Source organism: Corvus hawaiiensis, chromosome 3 (genome assembly GCF_020740725.1).
Source record: "Corvus hawaiiensis isolate bCorHaw1 chromosome 3, bCorHaw1.pri.cur, whole genome shotgun sequence".
Lineage (NCBI taxonomy): Eukaryota > Metazoa > Chordata > Aves > Passeriformes > Corvidae > Corvus > Corvus hawaiiensis.
The window spans coordinates 45,228,167-45,255,787 of record NC_063215.1 but is presented as its reverse complement, the minus strand read 5'-3'; the positions used below and the strand labels follow the sequence as shown (position 1 = coordinate 45,255,787).

The window sequence follows — 27,621 nt, the reverse complement described above, 5'->3', positions numbered from 1 at the left end:
GTCCACAAAGAGACACGAGAGGAGGGAATCCATTTCAAAAAGCTGCAAATTTTATCTTCCAGTGAAGTCCATAACCTGGTTCCTTCGGCTACTTCTCTGTGCCGGTGTACTTAGGAAAGCTGGCAGTGACACAGTTCTTTGGCTGGGTTGCTGGCTTAAGCCTTACAGAGGGCAGCTAACATAGCTGCTCCAGCTAAACTGGACTTGGCCTGATCTCTAAGTGCTTTGGGATGAGTGTGGAGGCATGAGGCATGCAGTCATTTTCAGGAGAGACAAAAACCTGCTCAGAGGCAGGACTTCAAAGGCATCTTTTTAAACAGCATTACTGTTTTGTGGGCATTTTCCCATCACACCTCCACCATTTCCCTTTCCTGGAGCACATCACCACTGGCCTGTGCCCAAGCACAGTCAGGACTGAGCTCTGAGCTGGGCTGGGGAAAGCAGCTTTCTACCTCACTATTGGGAATGTACTAGGACCAGTGGCAACAGGGGAAACCCAGGCGGAGACAGCTGCTTCATTTGGCTGGGTGTGAGGAAAGAGGAGCGAGAGTCAGCAGGATAAAATCAGCATACAGGTGTGTAAGAGATGATTCCCACCAACCCCCCCCACCCCCCGGGATGATCCCCGGCAGCCACCTCACCACCCCTCCGGAGAAGAAAGAGAGCTTCCCGCGGTTTTTCCTTTCTTAAACAGGTAATCACAGAGAGCTTACACAATTGTCTAATTGGGCTAGTAACCTGCCCATCGTCAGAGACCTCAGCGACTGGCTCTGTGCCAGACATAGACGCTTCAAGCAGCTTTTCTCCCGCCCACTAAAACCAGGCTGTGCTAAACTAACACAATTAGCAGCAGGCAAAAAGACTTGTACTGACATAAATTATCGTTCTATTTGGAGGAATAAGTGCCTAACAGATTACTGCTTCTTTGACTTAGAGTGTATTAGATAGAAAATGTTTCTTTTGTGCACAGGGTATGTTGTAAAACATTCACAGAATGTGAAAGTTTAAATACAAATCCATACTTAAGTGCCAAAGGGGAAATTATATTACTTATACAGAAAAAGGAAAAAAAAAAAGTAGAGTTTGTTAAAAAGCTGCGGGTTTGTTTTGTGGAAAAAAAAGGCTCCTCTCCTGGTGTGTCTTGGACATCCTTTAATTGCTTAAACCTAGTACTATGATCTCTATTTGAAGAGTAAAAGACCAAGAAAAGCAAGTAAGACCAAGAAAAGACACTTTTAATATGTGATTCCTGGAGAACTTGAGATTCTTAGCACTGCAGCAAATGTCTACTCCCTCTGCTTCCTTTTCCTAGCAAAGGGGATCTGAATTTTTGCAGGTGAAAAACCAACAGACAAATAAAGGCCCCTAAAATAGCAAATCTGTAACAAGATGAGTGGGGTTTGTTTTCATGTTTTTAGTGGGCTGAGAACCCTGGTTTTCTTTGCAGAACAAACATTTTGGGCTCAGCATATTTAGTTTGTACCCTAAATGTCACATGAACACACAGGTGGTATCTATCCGTGGGTTATTACCACAGAATTTTTCTGTGATATTCATTTAAATCAGACAGTTGGAGCTAATTACAGTTTGTCCACAAGTTGGTTTCGTTGCATTCAGCTCAAACCAGCTTCTTTTTACATTGACTACCGTAATGGATGGAGCCTGCTTTTAAATTGTATCTCCACTCATCACAAACCTCTCAGAAAACTAATTGCTTTCTGAATGTTGCCTTAAAAATGGAAGCAGCAAAGAGAACTGAATTGGTACCTCTTCTCTGTGGCAGGTACCTTGCCAGGGTCAGGGAAGGTGAAGTTGGGAGACTGTATTGTGGCCGAGCCTGTCCCTAAACTGATTCTAGAGTGCACTCAGCCAGCACAAGTGTTTCTTCCAGTGCAGCCCAATGGCATGAACGCAGATGAGCTCAGATTGTCTGTCGGTCACTGCAACAGAAATGAGTTGTGTGCAAGAGCACCCTGGAATTTGTGCTGTTTTGTCATCAGAGGACAAATCTTAAAAATTGCTCTTGTTGGAAGACAAGAATGCAGACAAACAGCAGCCTCTGCTGGGGAGAAACTTCCCATGCTTTTTGCAAATGCTGTCAATATCAGTGGGGAAGCCAAAAGAAAAAAACCCAAACAATTGGAAAGATTTGGCATGGATTTGGCAGAGGCTGTGGTAGTGTATGCAAGCTTCAGGCTTGGGGATGAGCCAGATGAGCTTAGAATATGTCTTCTGGTGCCAAAGTAAGCAGTGGAGGCAACATTGCTCTAGGCTGGGGTGCTTAAGTATAGTTGTGATCACAGACTTTTGGGGGAAACTACTAAAGTGAACAGAATTGTGCTGATACGCGGCACATCTGTAACTGCCCCTGCACAACTTTCCCAGACAGATGTTCCCATTAAAAAAACACAGAGACACAACAGTGCACCACAGGTAACAGTGCCACTTAAACCTCACATCTCTCGTCCTGATTCTTGTCTTCCTCTTGGAGATGCTGTCTCTGCCTCTCTGAGATAGGTGCAGTAGAGCCTACTGAGGAAAGACAAGGAGAAAAAAAATCAACTGTGCAGTAAACTAATCATGTCATGGAAAGAATGATTGCTCAGCTGTTTGTGTCTTAAAGCAGCTGATCTGAGTTCTGCTCTTGTCCAGCATCATATTTATCATGCTATACAGTGCATTTAGAAGCACTAAAAAGTGCTGACTGCTGAAATGAATGGAAATCCCCAATAGAGTCAATCTGAATAAAAGGGAGATGCTGTGTATAAATATCATGAGAAATATTTTAATGGCTCCTGCAGTGAGGAAAAAATTATTCTTCTTTTCCAAAGGGGGAATGTGTCACCTCTGATATTTGTGGACCATTTGGTAGCCTGGTTTTGATGCATCCAAACTTGTGGGCTACTGGCAATAGTTTATTACAAATACTTTCTATGGGTAATCTGATTTTCCCAGTTCTTCATAGCAGGTATCTAAACCCAGAGGTGGTGACTCAGTGCAGGAATAATAAATCACATTCCTGTTGGCTGTGTGAGTGTAGTTTTGCTTTCTGGTGCAGGTACTGCTATGTGGGAACTCAAGACCACTTTTATAATTGTTGAAGTTAGTGGTTTCAGGAAATAGTTTTTGTGTAAAAAACTTAGAAGAACTCATATCATAAGAAGTTAAAGGGGCTGTTAGACATATCTCTACATGTCAAGTACTAGCTCTAATATGAAATGTACAGGTAAGATCTTCCCCCAGGACTTAAGAGAAAAAGTGCAATTGCCCTATGACTATTAATAACAACAACAGCAAAATTGTACATTGAATTAAAATTAAAGATACAAAACAGGCAGCTGAGTAGCTCTGAAAATTCACAAGGGAAGTACCTTGCTATATAATCTGGAGAAATAAAGCAGTGCACTATAAAGAGACTTGGGGTATATGAACTGTTTTCCTGAGACCCTGAGCAAACCAAGTGATAACCAGAGAACGAAGTGCAGGAGCAGAGATTTCCAGACCTGTGGTCTCCTTGCTGTGTCACTGCAGGTGTGGTTCACCAAGCCCACTTTTTCAGAAGGGATTGGCATGTTCTGGAAGTTGCTGAAGCTGCACTTAAGACATTTCAATCCTTTTCAGGGAAGCAGGGGCTTGTCCTCCGTGCTGACCTGTGACCTGGCTGCAGGGGCCTTGCTGAGAGCCAGTGAATAGCAGACAGGGATGAGACGGAGTAATTACGGTGGGTGAATGGGGAAAATAAAGATGGACTCCTTTCTTCTTTTACCTCAAATAGAGGAGCTAATTTAGGGAACCTTTCTAACAAAAACTCACAGTGACCCAAATCCTTTCCCCTTTGACTCAGTGGGGACAAAGCCAGGCTCAGAAGCAATAGGTTAGATGGACACTTAAGAGGCACTGGGTGATGCATGCGGGTGGACCCTGGCAGCGCTGGCACGGGCCTGGGAAGCTCTAGTGGGGGCTCCGTGTGACCCCAGGAGCCCTGTGGCTGTTGGGACCTGCCAGAGTCTCTCTGCAGCAAGAGGAAACCAATTGAAAGAGACTCTTGACCTTCTTTATTCTTCTACCAGCCCTTTCTTCTTGTATCCTGTCACTTCACTTAGGCTTTGTGCTGGTAGTGTTCCAGGAAATGGATGATTTTGTTTTGATTTTGAGTGAGTATAGCATGTCCCTGTGTGACTCATGAGGGTGACAAGGTTTTTCTGGTAACTGCTTGTAGCTCTTAGCTGCAAGCTAATAAATACCTTGTGCTACTTAGGGACTCAAGGTCTGTGCTGATTGGTGCATTTTCTTCCACTACCTTCCCTGTTCCTGCTGTGTCTATGTCTCACTGTAGTGCTTCAAATCCATGTAAAAAGAGGCAGGTAGGCTATTTTCTCTGAAAAAATTAATCTGTAAATTGGTCCTAATTCCTGCTGTGGAAAACACTGTTGATGCTGTTGATTTGAAAAATTTCTTGTTTGTAGAGAAAAATACCTGTTTAAAACCTCAGAGATAGGTCAGCATATTGTCATTCCCAGTCCCAAAAACCTACCAGTTGCCAGAGTGCTCAGAAAACGTTCATCTTGCAGAAAAATTGTGAAGAACCCTAGGCCTACCTTTGCTGCTTTGTCAAGCTGAACAGCAAGAAATCATGAGCAGACAAAATAAGGGAGGCTTTACACCACTACCTGTAGAGACGCTGCTGTCTGGTCAAACAGCTGGAACAACAGCCCCTCCCTTGTTGTTCTGGGAATCTGTGGGAGGTTTCTGGGAACAAGTTTTTACCTTCCTCTTTGCAATTCATGGCCCTCATGCAGCAGGACTGTGGTGACTCCCATGCAGAGTGCAGCACCCAGAGGAAGGGTGTTCTGCAGAGGTGGCTGTTTCTCAGCAGTACTGGCTCAAGGTGAAATATCCTCAGCCTCTCGTGACTTTGGGCAGTGGGGTGTGTTGACCCAGCTAGACACCAGGTGCCCACCAAAGCTGCTCTATTACTCCCTCTTCAGCTGGACAGGGGAGAGGAAATGTAATGAAAGACTCATAGGTTGAGATAAGGACAGGGAGAGATCAATCTCCAGTCACTGTCATGGGCAAAACAGATTCAACTTGGGGAAATTAGCATAATTTATTACCAATCAAATCAGAGTAGGGTAATGAGAAATGAAATCTAAAACCAACTCCCCTACAATCTGCCCCCCATCCCCTCCTTCTTCCTTCTGGGCTTAATTTTATTCCCGAAATCTTTATGTCTTTCCTGCCAGCAGTGCAGGGGAACGGGGAATGGGCATTGTGGCTTGTGGTAGGTTCATCACAGGTTGTCTCTGCTCCTCCTTTCTCCTCAGGGAGAGGACTCCTCACACTCTTCCCCTGCTCCAGGGTGGTGTCCCTCCCATGGAAGACAGTCCTTCATAAACTTCTCCAGTGAAGTGAGTCCTTCCCACAGGCTGCAGTTGTTCATGAACTGCTCCAGTGTGGGTCCTTTCCACATGGTGCAGGCTTTCAGGAACAGAGTGCTCCAGTGTGGGTCCTCCATGGGGTCCCAAGTCCTGCCAGCAAACCTGCTCCAGCATGGGCTTCTCTCTCTACAGGGCCACAGGTCCTGCCAGAAGCCTGCTCCAGTGTGGGGTTCTCATGGGGCCACAGCCCCCTCTCGGCATCCACCTGCTCCCCCATGGACTTCCATGGGCTGGAGGGGCACAGCTGCTTCACCATGGTCTTCACCAAGGGCTGCAGGAGAATCTCTGCCCCAGGCCTGGAGAACCTCCCCCTCCTTCTTCACTGACACTGGTGTCTGCTGAGCTCTTTCTCTCACATGTTCTCACTCCTTTGTCCAACTGCAGTTGTGAAGAGTACTTTTCCCCTTCTTAAATCTGTTATCCCAGAGGTATCACCATCACTGGGCTCAGCCTTGGCCAGCAGCAGTTCTGCCCTGGAGCTGGCTGGCATTGGCTCTGTCAGACATGGGGGAACCTTACAGCAGTTCCTCACAGAAGACACCCTTGTAACCCCCCTGCACCCCAGACCTTGCCAGGACACCCAATATGGGCAGGGGAACAAGGCTGTAGCTTTTAGTATTCAGGTCATGAGCCATCAGGAGAAACAACCCCAATCCCTGATCTGAAAATGGAGCATTACTGAAACAGATGGAAGGACACCTGAGCCTATTGCTGCTCTTTGAAGCCCCCTGATAGGCTGTCTCCAGGAGCTGCCACTAATCCTATTTTTTCCAGATTCTTTGGTCAGAGGGGCTAGCAAACCTTGCCCTTTTTCTCCTTTTTTTTTCTTTTTCTTTTTTTCTTTTTCTTTTTTTTTTCTTTTTCTTTCTCTTCTCCTCTTCTCTTCTCTTCTCTTCTCTTCTCTTCTCTTCTCTTCTCTTCTCTTCTCTTCTCTTCTCTTCTCTTCTCTTCTCTTCTCTTCTCTTCTCTTCTCTTCTCTTCTCTTCTCTTCTCTTCTCTTCTCTTCTCTTCTCTTCTCTTCTCTTCTCTTCTCTTCTCTTCTCTCCTTTTCTCTCTTTTCTTTAATCACCTGATGCTGATGCTGAAACCCTATGTCTGTTCCTGCAGTTCTTTTGCTTTAATTCCCCTTGGCTTTTGCTGACAGAAAAACAGATCCTAGGGCTCAGGGACTGCTGGTGTGGTGCTTGTGCCTGTCCCCTTCGCCCTCCCACACTGCTGCAGCTGAGCAGAGGGTCTCTGTGGGGGCAGCCTCTGCTCCTCTCTGCTCAGCTTTGTGCAAGACAGCTGCTTTTCAGAAACTCTCAGGCTTGAAACTCCAGAGAAGTTACGGTTCAGCAGGCTTGACTGTGACTTTTTGTCACAGCTGTCAGTGTAGGTCAAGGAGAGATGAAAGAAACAGGGGCTGAATGGAAAGGAACTTGCTGCGCTTCAAGCCCCCACCCTTCCTGTGCTGCCTTGGGGGAGAAACAGCATTGCTGCTTTCTTTCATAGGCAGCTCCCAAAATACTTCCAAATTCAACTTATTATACATTATTCTAGTAACTTTCAGCCAGTATTTCCCAAAATATCTGATTAGTCTGATTACCTCAAATATTTTGGATGCTCCAACCGAAGTGGGTTTGGTTGTTTGTTATTTTTTTTATTATTTTGTTTGATTTGGTTTTGGTGGGGCATTTTTAGCTAATTGCTTTGAAGAACCCAGTGCATGATAATCCAGCACATTTCTAAAAGGGAAAGAAGACAAAAGAACTAGTTTTCTAGGACACTGAAGACCAACACTGGCAGCTCAACAAAGCTGATTTTAAAGCCAGAGCTGATATGCTATCCCAGCATAGAAGTTAAAGGATTCTGAATGAGGCAAGTAGCAAGTTTCTCAACATGATGATAAAGGAGGAGGCAATTCTACATTAAAAAAAGAAAAGGAAAGAAAAAATATATTGGATCTTGTCCATGATTTTAAAAACTAAAAAAAAGAGGGTTGAATTTCCTTATTGGTGCACATAGGACCTTTTACTATAGTGGACAAAGAGCTGGAAGTTGAAACCAGTGGAACTGGCAATGAGGCACTACTTGTTAGCAGCAGGTGATTAAAACAAGCTGTCATGGACCAGAGCATCTCTTTTTTTTTTTCTCAAAAGCATTCAGGCCTGATCTGAAGCCCAATTAGAAAATATGCTTAAAGCACCCAAGCAAACATGGCTCCAGTTAAAGCCGAGTGCTAAAATTCAATGCCGTAGTAACTGCCCTGAATTTAATAGCCTGTGCCATCCGGCAGGTCAAACTAGATAAACAGCTGGTACTTCCTGGCTTGGAATCCTGGATTATTTGGAAGTAAATGGGTTGTGAGCATCTAAGCATGGATGGACACCTAAGCTCAGTGCTTGTCATTCTTTCTGCCTTCTCCTGGCTGGCCCAACCTTAGTAACATCACCAGTCCATCTTTGTTGGTCTATGAACTGTTTGGCTGCTCCAGCCCTGAATATCTAGGCTAAGAGCTGCACAGCAAGTAATGCCTGGGGCCAAGTATTGAACAGCCAGCAAACAAAAATCGACCAGCTGCATGTTAACTGAGCATCAGCAGCCTGAAAAGGTGCCCGGGGCTCGATGGCAGCTACTCTGCAATCATGCAGTGGCCAATGACTGCAAAAAATAATAACTGGTGCAGAGTAACCTGCTCTTGAGGGGACTGGTCATCCTAGAGGTCAACAACATTGCAGGCAGCAGATGACACTGGAAACAGCAGGGTGCTTTGCCAAAATGGTGTTTATGTTAATTAATCAGGACATCACCTAAATTATAATAATATCAGGAGGAGCACATCCACAGAATGAATTCCCTCCTGTCCACCACAGTGTGTCTTCCTGTGCAAATATACAGGAAGTGTGAGGGTTAATTATGTAAAAAACTTGAAAGTACGTGAAATTATTTGCATCTGGGATATTTTTGTTACCGGGGGAAAGTTGTGTGGTGTTGAGGGAAGGAGATAGCTATGCTGAGCCTATCATAAATTATGAGTGATTTTGAAATGAATAACTTGTGTAAACAGCTCCTGGTCCCAACAGATTGCAAGAAAAATGCAATTCTTTCAAAAATGGCTACATTTGTTTTGGCACTTAGGGTTCCAGAAAGGCTGGAGATAGCTGGGAAGCATGTGTCCCAGGACCCACAGAACAAGGAATAAAATAAGTATGCTACTTTTATTGTTATTTCAAAAGGCTTCTGTGATTTTGATGTTACTCTATTGACTAATTTAGAAGTTTCAACCCAAGGATTTCTTCTTTGTTGGCACAGAGCAATGTTGCTGTTAATGCTGTGTGACCACTTCTCTGCAATGTTAGGAAAGGGGGCCTTGGCTTGCAGCAGTGGATTTACGTACCACTGATGATTTGCCTTTGCCTAATGTACAAGACAAGGTTTCCTGTCTATAACATGAAGCCAATAGTTCTAAACTGTCCTGGGGCAGCTGCTGAAAGGATAAAAATTCTGACTTTTAGTGGCTCTGGGAAGGAGGGCTGCACATTAGGGAGGCAAGGTGGGAAGAGTAAGGTGTTGTTCTTCCAGGTGCTTTGGTTTCATCCAACATTAGACACTGTTGGAGAGAAGGTTATCTCCATTTCACTTGTTCCAAGGGCTTCCTACATTTGTGCATGGCCAGAGCTGCTCACAGCTCCCCAAGGTGGCTTCCTCCTGCGTGTCACCTTGAAGGGTGTTCCAGGAGTCAGATGGTGGCATGCCCAAGGTGTCTCCTCTCATTCCCTGAAACACTGGCGTCAGGCTGGCCAGGAGCACATGTAAGCCCCTGGTGTGAACCATGTTCTTCACAGAGCACTCGTCAGATGTTCGTAAGAAAGCCTCACTCCTCATGACTGGTACAAGAAGTGGGACACATGGGGGATCTTAGCCAAGAAGATGGAGAGTCACCTCTTCCACATTCCAGGAAATGAAACCATTTGGTTCATTTCATTTTCACAGGCTGGGAGTGAGGTGGGGACATGACTGGATGTGACTGGACATGTGATTGTGACACATCTTCATAGCTCACTCTTTTTTGAGGACATGTATTAGAGGTAAGGTGAGGGGAAGCAAATGGAAGTTTTCTGTGACTAGAAGAGTAGTAGATAGTAACCCTTTCATGCAGGTGTTTGCACAAATAGAAAAAAAAGTGTTTTCCCCCTTGTATTAGCAGAGATTGTTAAATTTTGCTATTAATCCCCTGCATGTAGAGCCCTCTGTTGAAACAGAGGCACTGGAAGTGGCATATACAAGTCCTCAAATATTTTAATACAGAATGATGAGCTAATGCTATCCAAGTCACTAGTAATGCTTTATGTAATCTAGAGAAGGAATTTCCAGGTAATGAAAAATGACAGCACTTCCCTTTCTAGAGAGAAACCCCTCTTCAATTCAGTTTAAACTAGCATGAAATAGATATATACAAGCTTACAGATTATGGAAGAAGTAATAAAGATGGGATGAGGCCTAAAATACCAAAAGCTTTTCAGCCCAGAGAATAACCTACATGTCTAAATGTCTGGCAGTTTTAATGTCCAGTGTATTCTCACAGAGAGTAAGTACCAAAAGCTACAATACTGCAATTTAATTTCAATAGGTGAATAGGTTTTGGGGTACAATTTCTACAGTACTGCAAGTATGATCTAGCTATGAATTAATCATTTATTCGTCCCTCCCTCCCTCTCTCCTCCCAACAACAGCTTATATAACTAAAATTATTTTTTGTGAAGGTAATATCCCAAAACGAAGTGAGCATAGGTACAAAAGAAAACTCTCCAGTGATATGCAGTGTGTTTTTACCATGCAAATAAAGCAAATCTCAATGGCTCACTGTAAATGCCAACGTTATATGTTTTATTTTTAATCAAGTAATTATTTTAAACCTCACAATATCCATGACTGACAGGAAAAAAAAGACATTAGGCATGAAATGAGAATATAAAATACATGATATGCAGAAAGGCAATCAGTGCTTTAGTCCCTCAAGACAGTAAACAGGTGAAATGACCTTCAAAACTTCAACTCACGGCTTTTTTCTTACAACATAAAATTCAAGTGATTTTTCATTTATTTCACCTTGTAAACAACATACAAGTCAAAATGGACAATGAGGTAATCTATACTACAGAAGATAATTTAAAAACACTAGATAAGACACAGTATTAAAGACATATAGAAATCAGTGTTCACTTTGGTCTCTAGTATGGTTATTGTTATTATTATCACAGGCAACACATACTAGTTTAAGCCAGTCTGGTGATGTTTGTCAGACAGTTGTTGCTTAACTTAGTAATCCAAGAGGTAGTCAAAACCATTGTCCTTTGTAAAGATGGTTGCTCATACATTTGGTTCAATGACAATGGTAGCAAATACCTTGCTACTTTTCAACATTCTCAGAAAAATGCTGCCACAGCTGCTGATACACAGCTCTGGTTTACATAAAAAAAAAGAAGCGTGTGTTCATAGATCAACCTCTTGTTATCAGTCAACAGTTGTAACAGGGGTAACACAACCACTGGATCTTAAAGAGGCTGTTGATAAACTAAGCAAAATAAGATTGATGCATTTAACAAGGCTCTGCTTGTTTCTAAAACAACTCAAATCTCATTAAGACTTCTAGGAAATTAAAATCAGTGCATCTGCACATGTACATATCTTCCCAATTACTTTTATATCTAGCACAGGGGAATACATATATATTTTTTATGATAAACATTTCTTACAGATAAATTAATTAAATTAAATTTAAGACTCAGTGTGATTTCCCATGTTCTTTTATAATTCTTCTTACAAAGAATGGAACAAGATCTATAAGCACTTTTTCATGGGGTTCTATTAACAAAACTAAGTATGACCAAGCAGGAACTCCAGGATAACACTGGTGCAGAATAAAATGGCTCAAAAGGTGGCCTGCAATGGGAAGAGGCAAGATCCAAATGTGGTGTTTGGCACTCCCTGAAAGCTGGCTAAAGGCAAAATATTGCAAATGGTATTACAATGCCAGATTTACCATTAACTGCAGCAAAAAGTTATTTGGCTCTTCCTCCAAATACAAGTCTTCCTCATGGAGTAGCTTTCGTAGCGTGTAATTAAATACCGTGACCTCTCCTTGGGAAGAGTAAAAAATATCTCACAATGTCCCTTACAATTAAATCACATTGAGTATTTTGGGGTGGGGGAAGGGGAGGGAGAGATTCTTGCTCCAGTTTAACCTTATCTCCACTATTGTTAGAAGAAAAATACATCTGTCTGAGCAGGTATTTGAACTATTTCTACTCAAACAAGTTTTATTGTGGAGCGCTCTGGCAAGGACAGGCTGGTGAATAGGGGGAAATCTAGCCTGAGTGGATGCTGCCGAATATTAATTTTGTCCTTAGACATGAAGGAAGAATCCCAAACTCTGTGCCTCCTCCTTTAAAAGGTTCTTTGCTTATTTGGAGCAGCCTATTGAAGTAGTATAACTAGATTTTTTTCCTACTGCAGCCCAGTGCTAAGTAGTTCCCTGCTGCAGCTTATGCTGCTATATGTTTATCCTAGGCATGTACATTTTTGTCTCTTCTGGAGCTGTATTTATTTCCGTGAACAGTGCCCATAATCCTTTGGACAGAAAAACAAAAACTTTCAAAGAAATGTTTGGAAAGGTCTCATAATTTCAAATGGATGCTTCATCTTAAACAATTATTTACCATAATGTCTGCAGTGGTGAACTAACAGTTACATATTTAGTACAGATAAAAGGTATGTACCATAGATCAACAGCCACCTTTAAGGCCAGAGCAGCACAAAGGTGTGTTCATGCAGTAGATATGAGGTAGCCTTTTGCTGTAAACAGAATAATAATTTTATTGTCACCTATGTAAACAAAGTGGGCTTGATGCTTTTGTGTTTTTATTCTTCCCCCTCCACCCCCCATCCCCCATCCCTCCCCTCCCAGAAAAGCTAAGCACCAGTAACTCCGACTGGAAGTCAGTGGGAGCTGTGGTAGCCCAGCATCTCTGAAAACTCAGACCCTGTGAATGTAAAGACACAAAACGCTCACATAAGCAACCAGTACAGAATACCACTTCATCATTTCACAGGAACTTATGATACAAAACGCTGAGAGCTGATTATCAGAAACGTAGGTCTATGTCAACTCAGAGGTAGTTACTAATATCAGTACATAATACTTATATAGAGATAAAAAGGTCTAAGACTATTTGGTTTGTTCTGAGTAAGCAAGTCTGTAGACTATTCTGTAAAGAAAAAAAAAACATTACATGGTATATTCCCTGAGCAAAGTTCTTTGTCCTGAGTATGTTATGTAACAGTGATAACATTCTAATATATAAAAATAAAACCTTAAGCTTTCAACAATAAGGGTTTGGTATGTGCTCTTAGCAGTTCAGTCTGACTTCGGTGCACACAGTGATTTCAAACAGCACCAATAAAAATCCGCATGTTGAAAGTATTTCCTTATCTCAGCTCTGAACTTCTTACATATAAACAGGGAATGACCAGTTTTCAAATCCACAATTGCCTATTTCTATAAGGAACTTTGGTTTAAATTTTCAAAGTGACCTAAGTTTTGCATCTTTGCTGTTTAACCTGGCTTTTACACCGACTAGAAGGTTAAGCAATGCCACTTTGATTTGTCTACATAACTTAAATAAGTTTACTATCCTTACATAAGGCAAGGAAGTTCTCTATAGATATATCACATTCAATATCGTCAAAGGTAAGCTTTGCATTAGCATACTGAGAACTTCAGTATAAACCTCGAGATTCTTGCAAACACTGGCAAGGAATTCACACAAAATAATTCTCTTGAAATTGTGCCCTTCACTGAGGAGTTTGATTACTACCTGTTCACTGAAGCAGCAGCAGCAGCACCAGTAAAAGTCTCATCTGGCAGGACAAGTGGGAAGGGGAAGGCCACGCAATGAGCCAGCTGCATACCTGTTGTAACTATTGGCTGCAGAGGAGCTACCATGGTAAGACTTTGGCTCGCTGCAGCCTTTCACACAGGCTGTTCCTTTAGTTTGATTATCCGAGCTTAAACCTACCCGACACTTTCAAGCTTTAACAGCCTGTGTTTATTGCCAATGTTAAGGATTATACAGGTTTCTCTAATTAACTTACATCCACAATGGGATTTGTCAGAGTACGTTATCTTACGTATGACTTGGTAATTCAAAAGTTACAAATGGAAAGCGACTCGAAGTTTTGATAGGCTCCAACTCTATTAACCCCGAGCAAGGCCTGCAGCCCAGGGAGCCTCACTCTGAGGCCACCAATCTTTCTCCTCTTTCACACAGAAGTGTGTGGTCCTAGGGAACTCTAGACCAAGGCTGATCAGCAGCAGCCCCCAGTTCACAAGAAGCAGATGATGTCCAGGGCTTCTGGCAAATTTGCAGGTCCCTTCACCCAGGCTGGTCTGCACACATGCTGTATCATCAGCAAGGGAGGCTAGCTGAGCAACCCCAAGTACCCATCAACCTTTATTCTTAAGAAACTCTTTAGCCCAGGATCTCATTAGCTTTGCATTTTGTTTTCTTCAAAACCCAAACAAACAACAACAATAAAAATCCTTAGGGAGTTCTCTCCATGTATTTCAACAGAAAATAAGGGGGAAGACCCTTCAAATTGAGGGACACTACTTGGGACCAAGAGAAATTGCTGCTGCTGTGGCTACTACTGCCACCAAGGTACCCTAAATGTTCACAGAATACAAATGACTAACCAGGATGGTATCCTGACACCACTCAAAAGGGTCTGTTTGGTAACAACTTATACATTCTCCCCTACACAACAGACATCTAAATTACAGTTACAATCATATTAATTTAACAAGATGTTTTGAGAAACCATCACAGAAACTACACATTCATTGTCTTTTCTGGAGCTCTAAACTCCTCACCAACAAAGGGTAATGGCAATGAGAGTCGTCTTGAGTCATGACACTGCCCTGCACCGGTGTGGGGAGGGGAGGGGTTTTGATACTTTGGGAAGATGAAAAAGGAAGTAATTAAAATTGATGGTACGGGGGATGTCTTAGTATCTTTAGTACCATATGGCAGCTTTAAAATATGAAAGTATCCTTTGGTTCACAAGAGAAGTAACAGTCTTGATCGCAGTTCTGTGTGTGGTTTATCAGGTTTGGTTTGTTTCTGAGTGAAAGTTCTTGGGTTTTCTTGTTTGCTTTTTGAACACATTTGGAAACAGGTTCTAGGAATGAGTTCAGGAACACTGGGTACTGTGACTATTGCTTCACAGTAATGTCTGGTGGGATCTGGAGAATGGTCTGATGGAAAAATATATATTTATAGATATGTACACATACACACACTCACATGCACACTCATACACACACGGAAGGTAAAACGTAATGCACCCTGCTCAAATGTATTTTGTTTGGAGTGATTTGTCTATTAAAGAAAAAACAAAAAAACATTCACAGTTCCTCAACAGTGATAATGAAATTATTTCCCCTGTACTTGCATGAGGTAGACATCCCAAGAGGGTAAAAAAAACGGAACATTATGACAAATGCATTAAGTTTTTTTCCTTTTCTGAACAGAAGGCCCCTTTCTGTTCGGTTCTTCAGGCGATGCAGACAACTTACTCGACGAAGCTTCCTGTGGTGACCTGCCCGAGCGCTCCGAGACCTCCGGCCTGCCTTCCTGAGAGTACGATGGAGACGAGAAGCCGTGTGTTCCTCCCCCTTCTCTCAGGAAGGCAGAAGTGGAAGGCTGCGGTTCGGCTTCGTGTCTTCCCTGAGAACTAGCGGGCTGCTGCGAGACAGTTTTATGGGGGCAGTTAGCCACCATGTGCATGATGCTCTGACAGTAATGGCACTTCTTTGGCTGCGGAGGTAGACTACATTCTTTAGCGTGGTGGTCGAGGCCGCCACAGTTGTAGCATCTAAAACCAAACAGAGACAGACATGGAGTTATGCAACGCAGCGTCAAACGGGAAGGTTTCCGGCGGGCCCGGGCGCCGGCCCCACTAGAGGGCACCAGATCTCCAGCCATCGCCCCGCGGTGTCCCTGCTCGCCCCGGGACTCGCGCGTCCCGCGGCTCCAGCGCCTGCCGCCGCCGCGGCTCGGCCGCTCCCGGAGCCAGGGCCCGCGGGACACGGTGCTTGCAGCCAGGGAAACCCAGGCCCGAGGAGGACGCGGTGCCCCGCACCAGCGGGCTCTGTCCCAGGGCCCGGCACCTCGGCTCCTCTGGCTCAGCCCAGGCACGGCGGGCCAAGGCGCTGGGCCAAACCTTTACGGTGGGGTCACAGGGTCTGGAATGGCATTTACGGGTTCGACTCACAATAAACTCAGTAGAGCCCCGGCAAGAGTCATGAATCCGGGTTTGTTTGCTTGCTCTCAAAACTCCCAACCCACGTGCACGGGGTTGTGCCCGGGGTGCCAGTTCCCATGGGATGCGCTGCCGGGAGCCGAGGGGGGCAGAGAGCCTCCTCCAGCCGCACGGACAAGGCTTCTCCCACACTTCTCGGAAATGGCTGAAGCCCACGAACTCTTCTATTTAACCTTGTTAGCCATGGGAGTCCTGAAGAACTCTCCAACAATTCCTTACTGAATCCTTTGTAACACACACCAGGAACACCAGTTATTGGATTACATTATTCTAACACAGGATACAAAGAAATAATTACACGCCTTTGGCATGGTGACCTTATGTGCACCACTGAGTTTTCTATTTCGGCTGGTTTTGTATGGTTTCTGTTTCTTTGTCTTATAAAACTTGCACTGAATGCATAGACATTTCATTTATAATAATCTAACATGTTACTGCAAAGAACCAATATTTTATTTTCCCTTAACCACCAATTAAAAAAAATTATTTCACAAATACTTAGGTCTGTGGAGTCAACTGAAGGATTAAAAAAATGACTAACCATAACTATGAACAAAATACTGCAACGTGCTCTGGATCAAGCCCACATAAAGATAATGTATATTTTCAGATTCCTGGAAAGTAACAAGGCACCGTTTGACTATTTCACCTAGTATTTAGTAGTCACTACTAGTTTATTCAATATCAAGAACTTTAGTCTGTGCAAAGCTATATGTACAGCTGCAGTCTCATCTCCCGAATTTGCTTTACCCTGCAAAGAAATGTTATTGATAAAACCTGAGTAATTTTTAAAAAGACTGCAAACACCAACATTTGTAAATCCACTCCATGAGACAATCCCTGGCACCTCCCACTTCACATCTTCATCAATAGTAGCAAGATACCAACCATATCTTCATTTCCACAGACAAAACAGCACAAGCTGCTCATGGCATGCTGCATGCCACCATGTCCTACAAGACTGACCTATAATTTAAAGAAGTTAAATAATGAACAGAACTTCATTATCCTTTCAGAAATTATTGTAATTTATTGTTGTATCTTCCTTTAAGATGAGTAAAAAGAAACCAAGCCCAGTACAATTAACTCTGCACTTCTAAAACAACTGCAGTAACATATTTTAGGTGAACTGCTTCCATTTTGATGTCACCACTGCACTGAAGTTTGATGTGATTTTTCAGTGGAATTTGAAGACTATGCTTACACTACTCTGTCTGCATATACTACAGACTAACCAATGAAGAGACACAGAGTCTAACAAAGCTTCCCTTGAATCACAAAGAAAATAACATGTACAAGCCCCATTATCACTTAGTATTGATTTCCCTAGCACAGGAAGGGAAATGACATACTAAGTACATTGTTAAATCCAAACATCCTGATCTAAGACCAAAACATCAAGCTTTTTTCTCCTATACTTAAAAAAAAATCATTTGCAAGTTATTAAACAGTATCCCTCTGACTACTTTTCCCCACATCATTGCAGGTATTTTCAAACTAGTGACCCCCACTTAACAGTATGTTCAGCATTCAGTCTTCCTAACTGGCATTCAGCCGTGTTTCCACCACAAGATTTCTAAATACCTTCTGGAAAAAATAGTAAGGAAATAAGCCTTGCAATTAGAGAAACAAACACCAGCAACAAATAAAAATCTTTAAGTGTTTTACTTTCTCCCCTTCCAATAAATACATCTATGAATTCACAAATGTGGTATTGATTGTAATTTAGGTTATATTAGAGAATGGTATTTATTACTACCTTTGTCATCAGTTTCTAGCAGTGTACTTGTTCCCGGGGTAAGTGCATTATAATACAGTATTGCATAGAAGTGTGCAGACATTCTGGAAATTGTGTGTTTTATCTTAATTCAGAATATGGAATTTTATAGCTGTGAATGCATCAGCACATTTCTCCCTTAATATCACATCTGTTTAGAATGGTTGAAAAAAAGAAAAAGTTTGAAAATAGGGTAAAGGGCCTCAGTAGCAGAGTAGGCCGTAGTCACGGACAAATCACTTTTAATCAGTCACTATGGTATGCACTGTGTTATCCAATTCAGTGGACCATTTCACGTCACCAATTGGCAAAGAACCTGCTCAAGGCCCCTGCTTCCACTCAAGCAGCCTCCATCACCCTTTGCATGTATACTTATCAATACATCCTATTTGCAAAATATTGTAATACTTTGCATTTATTTCAATTGCCACTGAAATGTCACTGTAAAAGAAAAGCTCTATCAGAAGCAGTTGTGATTAAACTCTGATTTGGCTTTTTGGGGATGTTTTTCATTACAAATCACCTCAAGCATCTGGGTGAAGTGTCACATTACAATATACATGTGCCAGCCTGGGTGTGCCTGGACTTACACAGGAGGGTGGTATTTATTCAGCTCTTTTAACTATTTATTCATTCTTTGTCAATCAACAAAGATCACACCTCGCTCTGAAATGCCTTCTCTTTCCAAGGGAACTGGTCGGCCACCTCAGAGCTCACAAATGATGCATGGCATCATCCCCAGGCATTAAGGTATGACATTAACCCTTTCGCCCTGAGCACTTCAGCCCTTTCCTCCTCTCTGCTGCGTGCACTTATGTTACAACATCATGAAAGCTGATAGCACGATGTGCACATGGGAGCTTTCACATTCACATCTCTGTGTACATACATATACAGAACAGTACACAAGCTGACTCCTGCCATGAAAACTGACCAGTTCTCATTCGACTCTGTTCTCAGAAACTCTAGGTTAGTGCAACCACTAAGTGAGTATCTCTTCACTTCAGAAGCACCATGGAAATAATGTATGTTAGCTTAAATACAAGATACAAGTTTATATGTAAATTACATCATGAGACGAATAAAACTCAGATGTGTAATTATAATAGAATCAGCACTTACAAAGAACAAAAGTAAGAAGGATTTATTAAAATGGGATTGTCTTTCTCACAGTAGGCTTCCATGATTTGCTAGGTAGCACCAGGCTCAAAACCATAAAGAGATGGCAATTATGCTAACGGGAAATCCTTTCTTCACTACATCACTGACAGGAAGGTGAATCAGGGCGATTTTTTTATATAAAGAAGATGAACATCTTAATAGAGGAACACCTTGAGGAACTTGTCTAGCATTATATTTCAATACTCTCAAAAGAACTGTAACATTAACACCTACTAATGAAGAAAGAAGAGAGCATATAGCAAGGTTAAAAAAACCTCCTAAATTCTCCTTCACTGTGGATTTGCGACTGCACAGAACTATACATATTAAAGGAAAAATGAAGAAGCAGAAGTGTACAGATTCCAACATAAACAATGCTATATTAATTGCAAGAGGCTGATGACTGAAATAGATTAGAAGTACTCAATTTCACAACCAAATAATACTATCTAGTCTTCAGCTTTTTTTTCCTTGTTCCAGCAATCAGGGACTCCTACTTAGGAAGCACACCCCAGCCCTAAACTTTTTAAAACAACAATACCCCTGCATTGCAAATACATTTTACACAGTTAACAGCTTAGATGGGTTAAGCAGCACTAAGCCATGTAAACACTACTGCTTGCTTCTTTGAGCTGTTTTATAATTTAGATGACAAAACCAATACATACAGATGATAAACCAATACATATGACAAGTAGAGAATAATACGTTTAGCTCCAGACTGTTATCTGTTGAGAGAAGAAGCTGTAAAATTACCCATGTGACTGACTTGGGGGAGGGGGAGCAGGGAATAAGGGGTTAATGTCTAACAGGGATAGGAAAGGGAGGAAAAGGGGTACAGTTAGAGGAAGACTAAAATAATTCACCAGGATATACCCCACACCAATTCCTCTTTTGTTCTTCCTTTCTGAATGCTATCAGACAACAAAAAAAAAAAGATTCTTGGCTAACAATAGTCCATCTTTCAATGTTAATGCCTTGGAAAATGGCATGGAATTCTAACAGCATGTGCACATGAGATACTGTCACAACACACTGAATGCAACTGTGCAGTTAAAGCATAAAGGAAATGTTTAAAATCATACCTAAATGTGCTGTCCTTTTCAGCCATTTCTTTCACAACATACCTAAAGAAAGGCAGATGGAAAATGCAGTAGATCACTTCAACAACTCTATTTTGTAAATGGCTGTAAAGGGAGGTTAAACTATCCATGATTTAACACAAAAATGGCTCTTAGACATAACTAAGATTTTCACTGTTTAAGGCTTCAGTGACTTGTCTTGAAAATAAGGCCTCGAAGCACTGCAAAGGGATGCTTCTCACCACCTGGATGTGACACTTAGAAAAGCTCAGGGCGGAGTGTGCTTGCTCAGGCATCACCTGGGATGAGTGAGAAAGACCTCCAACACCTCAGCAGGCTGAAAAGATCTTCTGGACTATCGAGGATCTGCTAATTTCAAGTTGTGTTTGTTACAGCTTGAAAGGCCAGGTTGGATGGGGCTCTGAGCAACCTGGTCTACTGGAAGGTGTCCCTGCCCATGGTGGGGGGAGGATGGAACTAGATGGTCTTTAAGGTTCCTCCCAACCCAAACCATTCTGTGATTATATGATAAACACAAGTATATTTTAATGGATTACTTAAATATTCCAGTAACCATATCTTGGATATCAAATTTGTCACAACAGTATCCAAAGGCTGACAGGAACACAACTGATTACTGCTAAACTGGCACTTCTTGTACATTACAGTATTATAAAAAGACTAAGCACTTTTACTTAATAATACTTAGTAATATGAAAATCCTCCTTGCTGAGAAGCCTGCACTTAAAAGTAAAAAATCTCAAAGCAGTTTGAAATTTTTTTAAAAAAGGCCATTACCCTTCTGCCTTAACACCGTGCACACAGACATCATCCTTTCGGAGCAAGAAATGCTGAAACTAAGTATGAGGCTGCAGTCTCTGCAACCTAAAAACAGGCAACAACTGTCCCTGGAAAACAAAAGAGTTTGGTCAGGTGCCAGGGCAGTAAGCTGCAGGAGAAGCAGGAATCCATGGCACGGGAAGAATAGGGGAGATGTCGGGACCCTTGCACTGGACACTGCTGGCAGTTCACTCCTTCATCTGCAACTTTTACTGGGAGATTCCCTTGCAGGCATTGTTTTGGAAGATTCACACACACACACCCCTCCCCCCCATCCTACCCCCCTCCCCCCCACCTCACCCCCATAACCCGCTTTTAAGCAGCATTAAACCTCAGGAAATACAAAGTCAGCCTGTCATTTTTAAAAAATCATGGGGCACAGAAAGGAGCCTCGCTGCTGTGCAGGGCAGTGCTCTCTCACTGCCAAGCTGTGCCCTACAGCTGGACCGCTCTCTGCACCCAACAGGGAATTCACACGCAGAGAAGTGGCCCAGCTGTTTTGTTTTTAAAGGATGAAAACCACTGGTGAGCTAACAAGACATACAGAAGATGAGTGGAATGCACACACTCTGCTCGTGCCCTCTGAGAGGGAAATGGATGGAATGTTTCTGCTCACATGCATTGCTGGGGTTTACACCATTCTGGTTATCGACCTTTAATTCTTAAGCTGTAGCTGAATGCAGGAGAGAATACAGGTAACTTTGAAAACACTCTAATAATAATATTAGAATTCAAAATAGTGAATACTAAAATACTTCTGAAATAATAATTTAAGGTCAAGTGAAATTATCTTGTTAAATAAACTAGAGTAAGGAATATTTACCCTCTTCATCAAAGCATTTATGGTTTGTCCATCAAGAAGGCTTACAATGAGGCAGAAAACCTCACTAGCACCCTCATTTACCAATCCATGGGAAAAAAAATCAGTTTAATTTTAAAACTGTAAGTATTTTTAATCAAAAATGTTGTAAAACAGCATACTAGCAATTCAGAAAATGGCACACTGGTGCCACATTTTGGTTTGTGCTGGTCCTGTGAGTATTTGCTACCATGAACTCCTCGTTCATGCAAACACTGTGCAGAGGCGACATGCTGGGAAAGTTAATTGCAGGCTGGCATTCTTCAGTGAAATTCAGTTAGAAAATTTCCTGTGCTTTACTAGCTTTTTGAGATATATAACAGAAATATAATTTTAAAAAAAAGATAACCTCTTAAAGAAAAAAAAGATGAAATACAATAAACATGCTCACCTATCTATTTGTCCTGTGAATCCTACAACTCACGATAACGTACTGGACATCCAAGACACTCAATTTTGTGAGAAAAACAAGGTCCCTCCATTTTTTTAAGCTCTCCTTCTTTCATTATACAGATAGCCCCAGCATGCTGACACAAACCTACACTATCTGCAAGGCTTCCAATAACACAGGGTGGAATATTGATGATGTTTACTCTCGTTACAAATAAATAAATAAAAATGCTCTGTTGTAAACTCATCAGATCGACTAGTTTTCTGTGGTTAGTTCTAAATCAATCTATTTTCCCCAGTGTATCACAGAAGTAATATCAATAGGTTACGGTCTTTTGTTGCTCGGGTTTCCCCTCCTCCTTCCCCCCAACAAAGAAGCTGACAAACAACGTGGGGTATTTGCCTGATAAATCAGGCCTGTCAGGATACAATTTAGCTTCAGTTCATGAGGAAATAAAATTGTTTAAAATCTGCTAATACAATTTTACTGGAAGGTGAGGGGGCTTTTTTTGTTTTGTTTTTTTTTTTTTTACAACCAAGAACAACAATGAAACAGAAAGGTGGTTCAAAATGCAGCCTTTTTTCCACAAAAATGGAAGAGACTACAGAGACAGCAGATCTTAAAAAATAACTTAATAACTTCAACAATGTGGTTTCCATTCTTCCTTTCCACGAAACCTTATCTCTACTATCCACTCAGCTCCCTTTACAGGCATGGAAGAAAATTACTTGTCACATAATCGCACAAAAATCCTTTGGAAATGCATCCTCATGGAGGAATGATTTGGATGTATCTTCATTTATTACAACAAAAGGGTTTTCTTTATATTAAGAGTTAAAAGCTCCTGAAATAACAATTTTAAAAGTGAATTCTTTTTTCTAAATAACATGGAAGATGGTTTTGCTCCAATAGTATCAATATAGCATGGAAAGAACGTGTATATTTTAATGGCTTTAATCCATCCAGATGAAGCAGATACGAAATCAGCAATGGTTTAAGGAAGTTATGTTTTAAACAGTCATATATCACACATTTCAAACATGAAATGTTATACCATTATTTCAAGTAAGTCTACTACTGTTAATCTTTTTGCACTATGAAACCATGCACACAAATACTCTCAACCACAGATTTCCCTTGTAAACTTTAATTTCTGTGGGAATAATAAAAGAAACCAGTTTATCAACGAAAACAGCTCTGTATGCAGTAATTTTTTAAGAAGTAAGTATGTTCCACAACTCATGTTGGTGGAAAGGCTGCCGGGGCTCTGCTCCGGGCATTACTGCTGCGCGTACCCACATCTGCAGCAGCCCTCTGCCAGAGCCAGCTGGGGTGCGGTGCTGGGCGGGCGTGGGGGTGGCCAGAGCTAAGCAGACCTCGGCTGCCTGTGTCTGAAAGCACTGCTCCGTGCCCCTGTTTACAGAAGCCTAGCTCGGTAACACTAGAAGCCTTTCGCAGAGGTGGCTTGAGCCTCCTGGCCATGTGGATAAGGATGCACGCTGCATAAAACCGGCTCAACTCTTTCTGGGTCAGTGAGGTGCTGTTCATGAGCTAAGAGGCATGCCTGACCTTATCTGCCTCTCAGCAGAGCTGGTTCCAGGGTTTCTGCATCCACTGATCAGTTAATCCACAGAAGAGATAAAAAGGAGTAGGTAACGGGGAATCAGTTGTTAAAAATTGCCTTTTCCATTTTGTTCCTTATTTCATCACTAATATTAGCAGCAAATACAACAAATACAGCAAATACAAGTGACACCAACCCACAACAGCAGGAAACAGCAAATGGCATCCTGGCAGTAGGCTGGAGCACTGAAGCAAGCAGTGGTAGAGAAAGAGGAGGAAGAAGGTTGCTCTGGAAGTTCATAACCTATTCTTCCTCCCCAAATACCAGTTTAGAGTGGTAGGACTTTAGGTATCTCATATAAATCAGTATCATGCACAAAGTTTCAGAAATATCTGCTGACAGGAGTATGGGCTGACTTAGAGCCTAGCCTTGAAATGGATTCTCCTATTACATACACCAAATTAGATGACTTGTATGAATAGAGGCTTCACGAGTGTTAAGGATTGCAGGATTTGACCAGCAGCTCACATTTTCACTTGTTTCTTCAGAAACAAACTGATAGTTACTGTCTGACACACTATGAGACCGTGCCATAGCTATCTCTATAGGGGTTCTTTCCAGAGCTCATGGCATTGATAAAGTCATGTCACATGAATCCCATGGAGGGCTTCCTATCCCAAATGTGGAACAAAAGGGCATCAAACATGGTGGTTGGTTTTCCTTGAAATAGAACCTGTAAGTTCACACGTTCAATACCCACAAGAACAATTAAATAATTCAGATGCTCTATAGCCACACTTTAATGGTAAGGAAAATCTGCATCACTCTGATTGCACTGACTGAGAAAGGAAGCAGTCACCTTATTCACTTTTCTGAACTTGCATCTTAAGATGTTGACATATATTGACATTATTACTACATGGCTGGGCTGAGCATTTTCTGTAACACAGTTTTAAGAGGCTTTCAGTATCCTAAAGAAAAGACATTATTTTGAAACTTTTCACATCAAAATGCGGAAGCAACAGTAACGCGTGAAAAGAGGATTTTGGCTGCAACAGGATTAAGCCTTATATGTTAAAGCTTTTAATTCCCACCTGAGGCAGGTATTTTTGTTGTCCCACACTGCCTGATCCCTGAGAATTAAAAGAGAAATAATACCATTTTCCACTATTCTGCCCTGTATCACTGCCAGATTGATCCCCATCGTTAATTCTCACTATAATTGTGTACATAAGAATAAAAAACACATTTATGAATATAAAAATTATTGTTAATTCAGAATTCAGTGTTTCCATTTTCCTTGTTTGGCCTCAGGATGGTAAATCTCATGCACGTTTAATACTCATTTCTCTGAATTTTGTTAATTCTGTGTACAGTTAAAACCAATGGAATATAAATAGTTTCCCTATACGTGGTTAATTGGATCACTTTATCCCTCTTGGTTGGGATTATGCAGATTAAGTGATACCACTCCAGTAGAATTATAACAATGAAGTTAATAAAAGTTTTCTTAAATATTGCTAGTTCCCACAAACAGAGCATCTTAATGGTCTTAGTTCTGATCTCAGTCACAAGGGTGTAGATCCAGAGCAATTTTTATGACTTCACTGATCTTATTTTCTGTTATCTTTAATAGCGTAACAGACAAAAGAATTTCCCACTGTGTATGAATTCTGAAAAGTCACACTGCAGTAGCCAAGGCTGGTTGCAGAGGTCAGGCTGATACAAGCTGTGAGGCCACAGAGCAATGTAGGCTGAAGCTCCTTCGTTCCACCTGTAAATCTGTGTTTGCTGATTGATGTAACATTTGAAAGAAGAACACAGCATAAATCACAAACTTTAAAAAAGAAAACCAAAGAATTATGGCAAGGGTAGAGGAATGATGTGTCTTCTGCCCATTTTTGCTCATCCTTTCAGCCTAAGAAAGAATGAATGATTTCAAAATTAAGGATGTTTACAGGCCAAGGATCAATTTTTCTGGCAGGACTGATGAACTCTGAATTAGGAGATCTGATAAAACAGGAACGCTACACTTAAATAAAATGTTTGAAAGCAAAGAACAATTCACATAGGAGCACCCCAGTTGTGACAGAGGCAGAGGAAGAACAGACTACAAGCTGCACATCGAGTAAACCGGCCACAGGAAAACACAATGGATATGCTCACTGAACATAGCACAACCAACTTCCTGTAGTTTTGATCAGAAATTCATACCCAAGCCATAACTTCAATTATGGAAGCCTTGAATCTACAATTTTGAAAGCAGTCACAAACCAGAGGAGTGATTAATGCCAGCATCATGCTTGTGTCTTAACAATTCATCTGTACTCTGAACCAAACAGCCCTCCAGTTATCCAGTAGCACTCACTGTGCAAGGCAGGAACACTGTACATTAAGAGTGGAAGTGCATGGAGACAGACAGGGTGACTTATTTTTATGCAAGTCCACAAGTTGCTAGTGATAAATCAGACCACCGGTTGGCGTGGAAGAAGGCATATGTTTCTCTGTAGTCACTCAGTGAAGTGTGCACAGGCCAGCAAGGGGAATGGCTACAAGTTCTTCCAATTTGGAAGGAAAATCCTGACTTCCAGTAAAATAAAAGGATTGCTCAGTTATGCTGGTAGTCTCTCTGCTCTCCTCAGATCCCAGACTCTGGGGCGTGCTAGAAGACACAGAAAGGTGACTGAGACATACTGCAGGAGCTAGGAATGGAACGTATAACATGTCAAATCCATAGGACTTCATCAGCCCTGACTGAAACTCAGTTCCTTCCTGCTTTAATGATTATTTACCATACTGCTATAAGGTTATAGAGACAATTCTTACTAGTCATTGAGCAGTTAATTATTCTAGCGACAGATCTTCTGCAGGAAAAATCGAGAGTATCCTTCTGCCACAAGACCTTAAAATACCACAGCTGAAACAGCTGGGGCAGTGGATTTGAACTCATAGCTAGACAGAGAACTGAATCTATTCTTTTTTTTCATTCTGGATAAAAGCTCAATGCTAGAGGGAGGAGGGAGTTCACTGGCTTTGTGAGGGAGCATGGCTTCTCAGCATCAGGCTGGAGCAGGGCCCCTCCCATCCAGTCAGTGTCCTCCACAGACAGGAACCCTTTCTCACAGCTGCTCCTGAGGGGTGGCACATGGGTGTCACAATCCTCAGTGTGTGCAATAACAAACTCTACTGGGTGCCGGTGCTGGATATCTGTATTGCTGCACCATTGTAAAAACCAAACCACCAATCTAGGAGTGGCTTTGTAGCTGAACTCTTCACCCTCTCCACCTGATGGAGGCCCAGAGCCTCTTCATTGCCCGTCCTTGTCAGGTACAGTGTCCCTCATATCTGGTGCTGCTTCCATCATTGGGTGTAATCCTCTTGCAACTAGTCACTGACTCCAGTTCCCCAGACAGTGAAGCTGAGAAACCCGGGTATCTTACCTACAATCTACTAATCCTCCTTCAAAAGGCTGAACAACCACCTGAAGATTACAGCAACCTCCTGATGGAGGGAAGATTTGCATCCAAACTTGTCTTTCACACTGAGTGAGGTATGTGGTGAACTCAGGGCCCTTTTGAGTAGGTTAAAAGTGTGCTCACTGGCTTGGGACATACAAGGGGAGAACTCAGAAGCCAACCTGGTAATTCTTGAGGGGCTCAGCTGTAAAAGCTAGAGCATAGAGTTGCTGCTGTCCAGTAAAAATCCCAATGGACACAAGAAACAGACAGCAAGTAAAATTTGGCATTTGAGGTTCTTGGCAGCACCTAAACATCAAATCTAGGAACCAAATGCCTTTTGTAAGGTTGGAAATAGCCACACCTGAATAGTTTTAGCCATAGAAGAGAAGGGACCAGACCTTTAGAAGTCTGTTACTACCTTCAATATTCCTGGAAAAAATCAATTGTTCATTAAACTAACCTGACTCTTGAAAACCTAAAAAGACAGAAAGCTTTGCTCATAAATCAAGATCCCTTTGGCTCTCCTCCTTACAAACCTTCTATTCAAAATATCCAAAATTCCTGGAAATACACAATTTCACATAACCACAAAGTGAAGGTAGACTGTGTCCACTACCCAGGACTCTGGATTTCAAGCACAGCCCACAAACTTTCCTCATGAAAAGTCTTATCCTTCCCAGGCTCAGAAG

At 42.0% G+C, this 27,621-nt stretch overlaps 1 protein-coding gene across 3 annotated transcripts in view; it reads right to left on the bottom strand.

Annotated features, from left to right (window-relative positions):
- Positions 1 to 10,660: 10,660 nt before the first annotated feature.
- LIN28B (lin-28 homolog B) overlaps positions 10,661 to 27,621 on the bottom strand; it is a 102,429-nt gene continuing 85,468 nt past the window's right edge. For all 3 annotated transcript variants that reach the window (XM_048299039.1, XM_048299040.1, XM_048299041.1), the window contains one exon: positions 10,661 to 15,353. In XM_048299039.1, the coding sequence (XP_048154996.1) occupies positions 14,984 to 15,353 (370 nt within the window). In that variant the 3' untranslated portion in view covers positions 10,661 to 14,983. The remainder of the gene's footprint in view (positions 15,354 to 27,621) is intronic.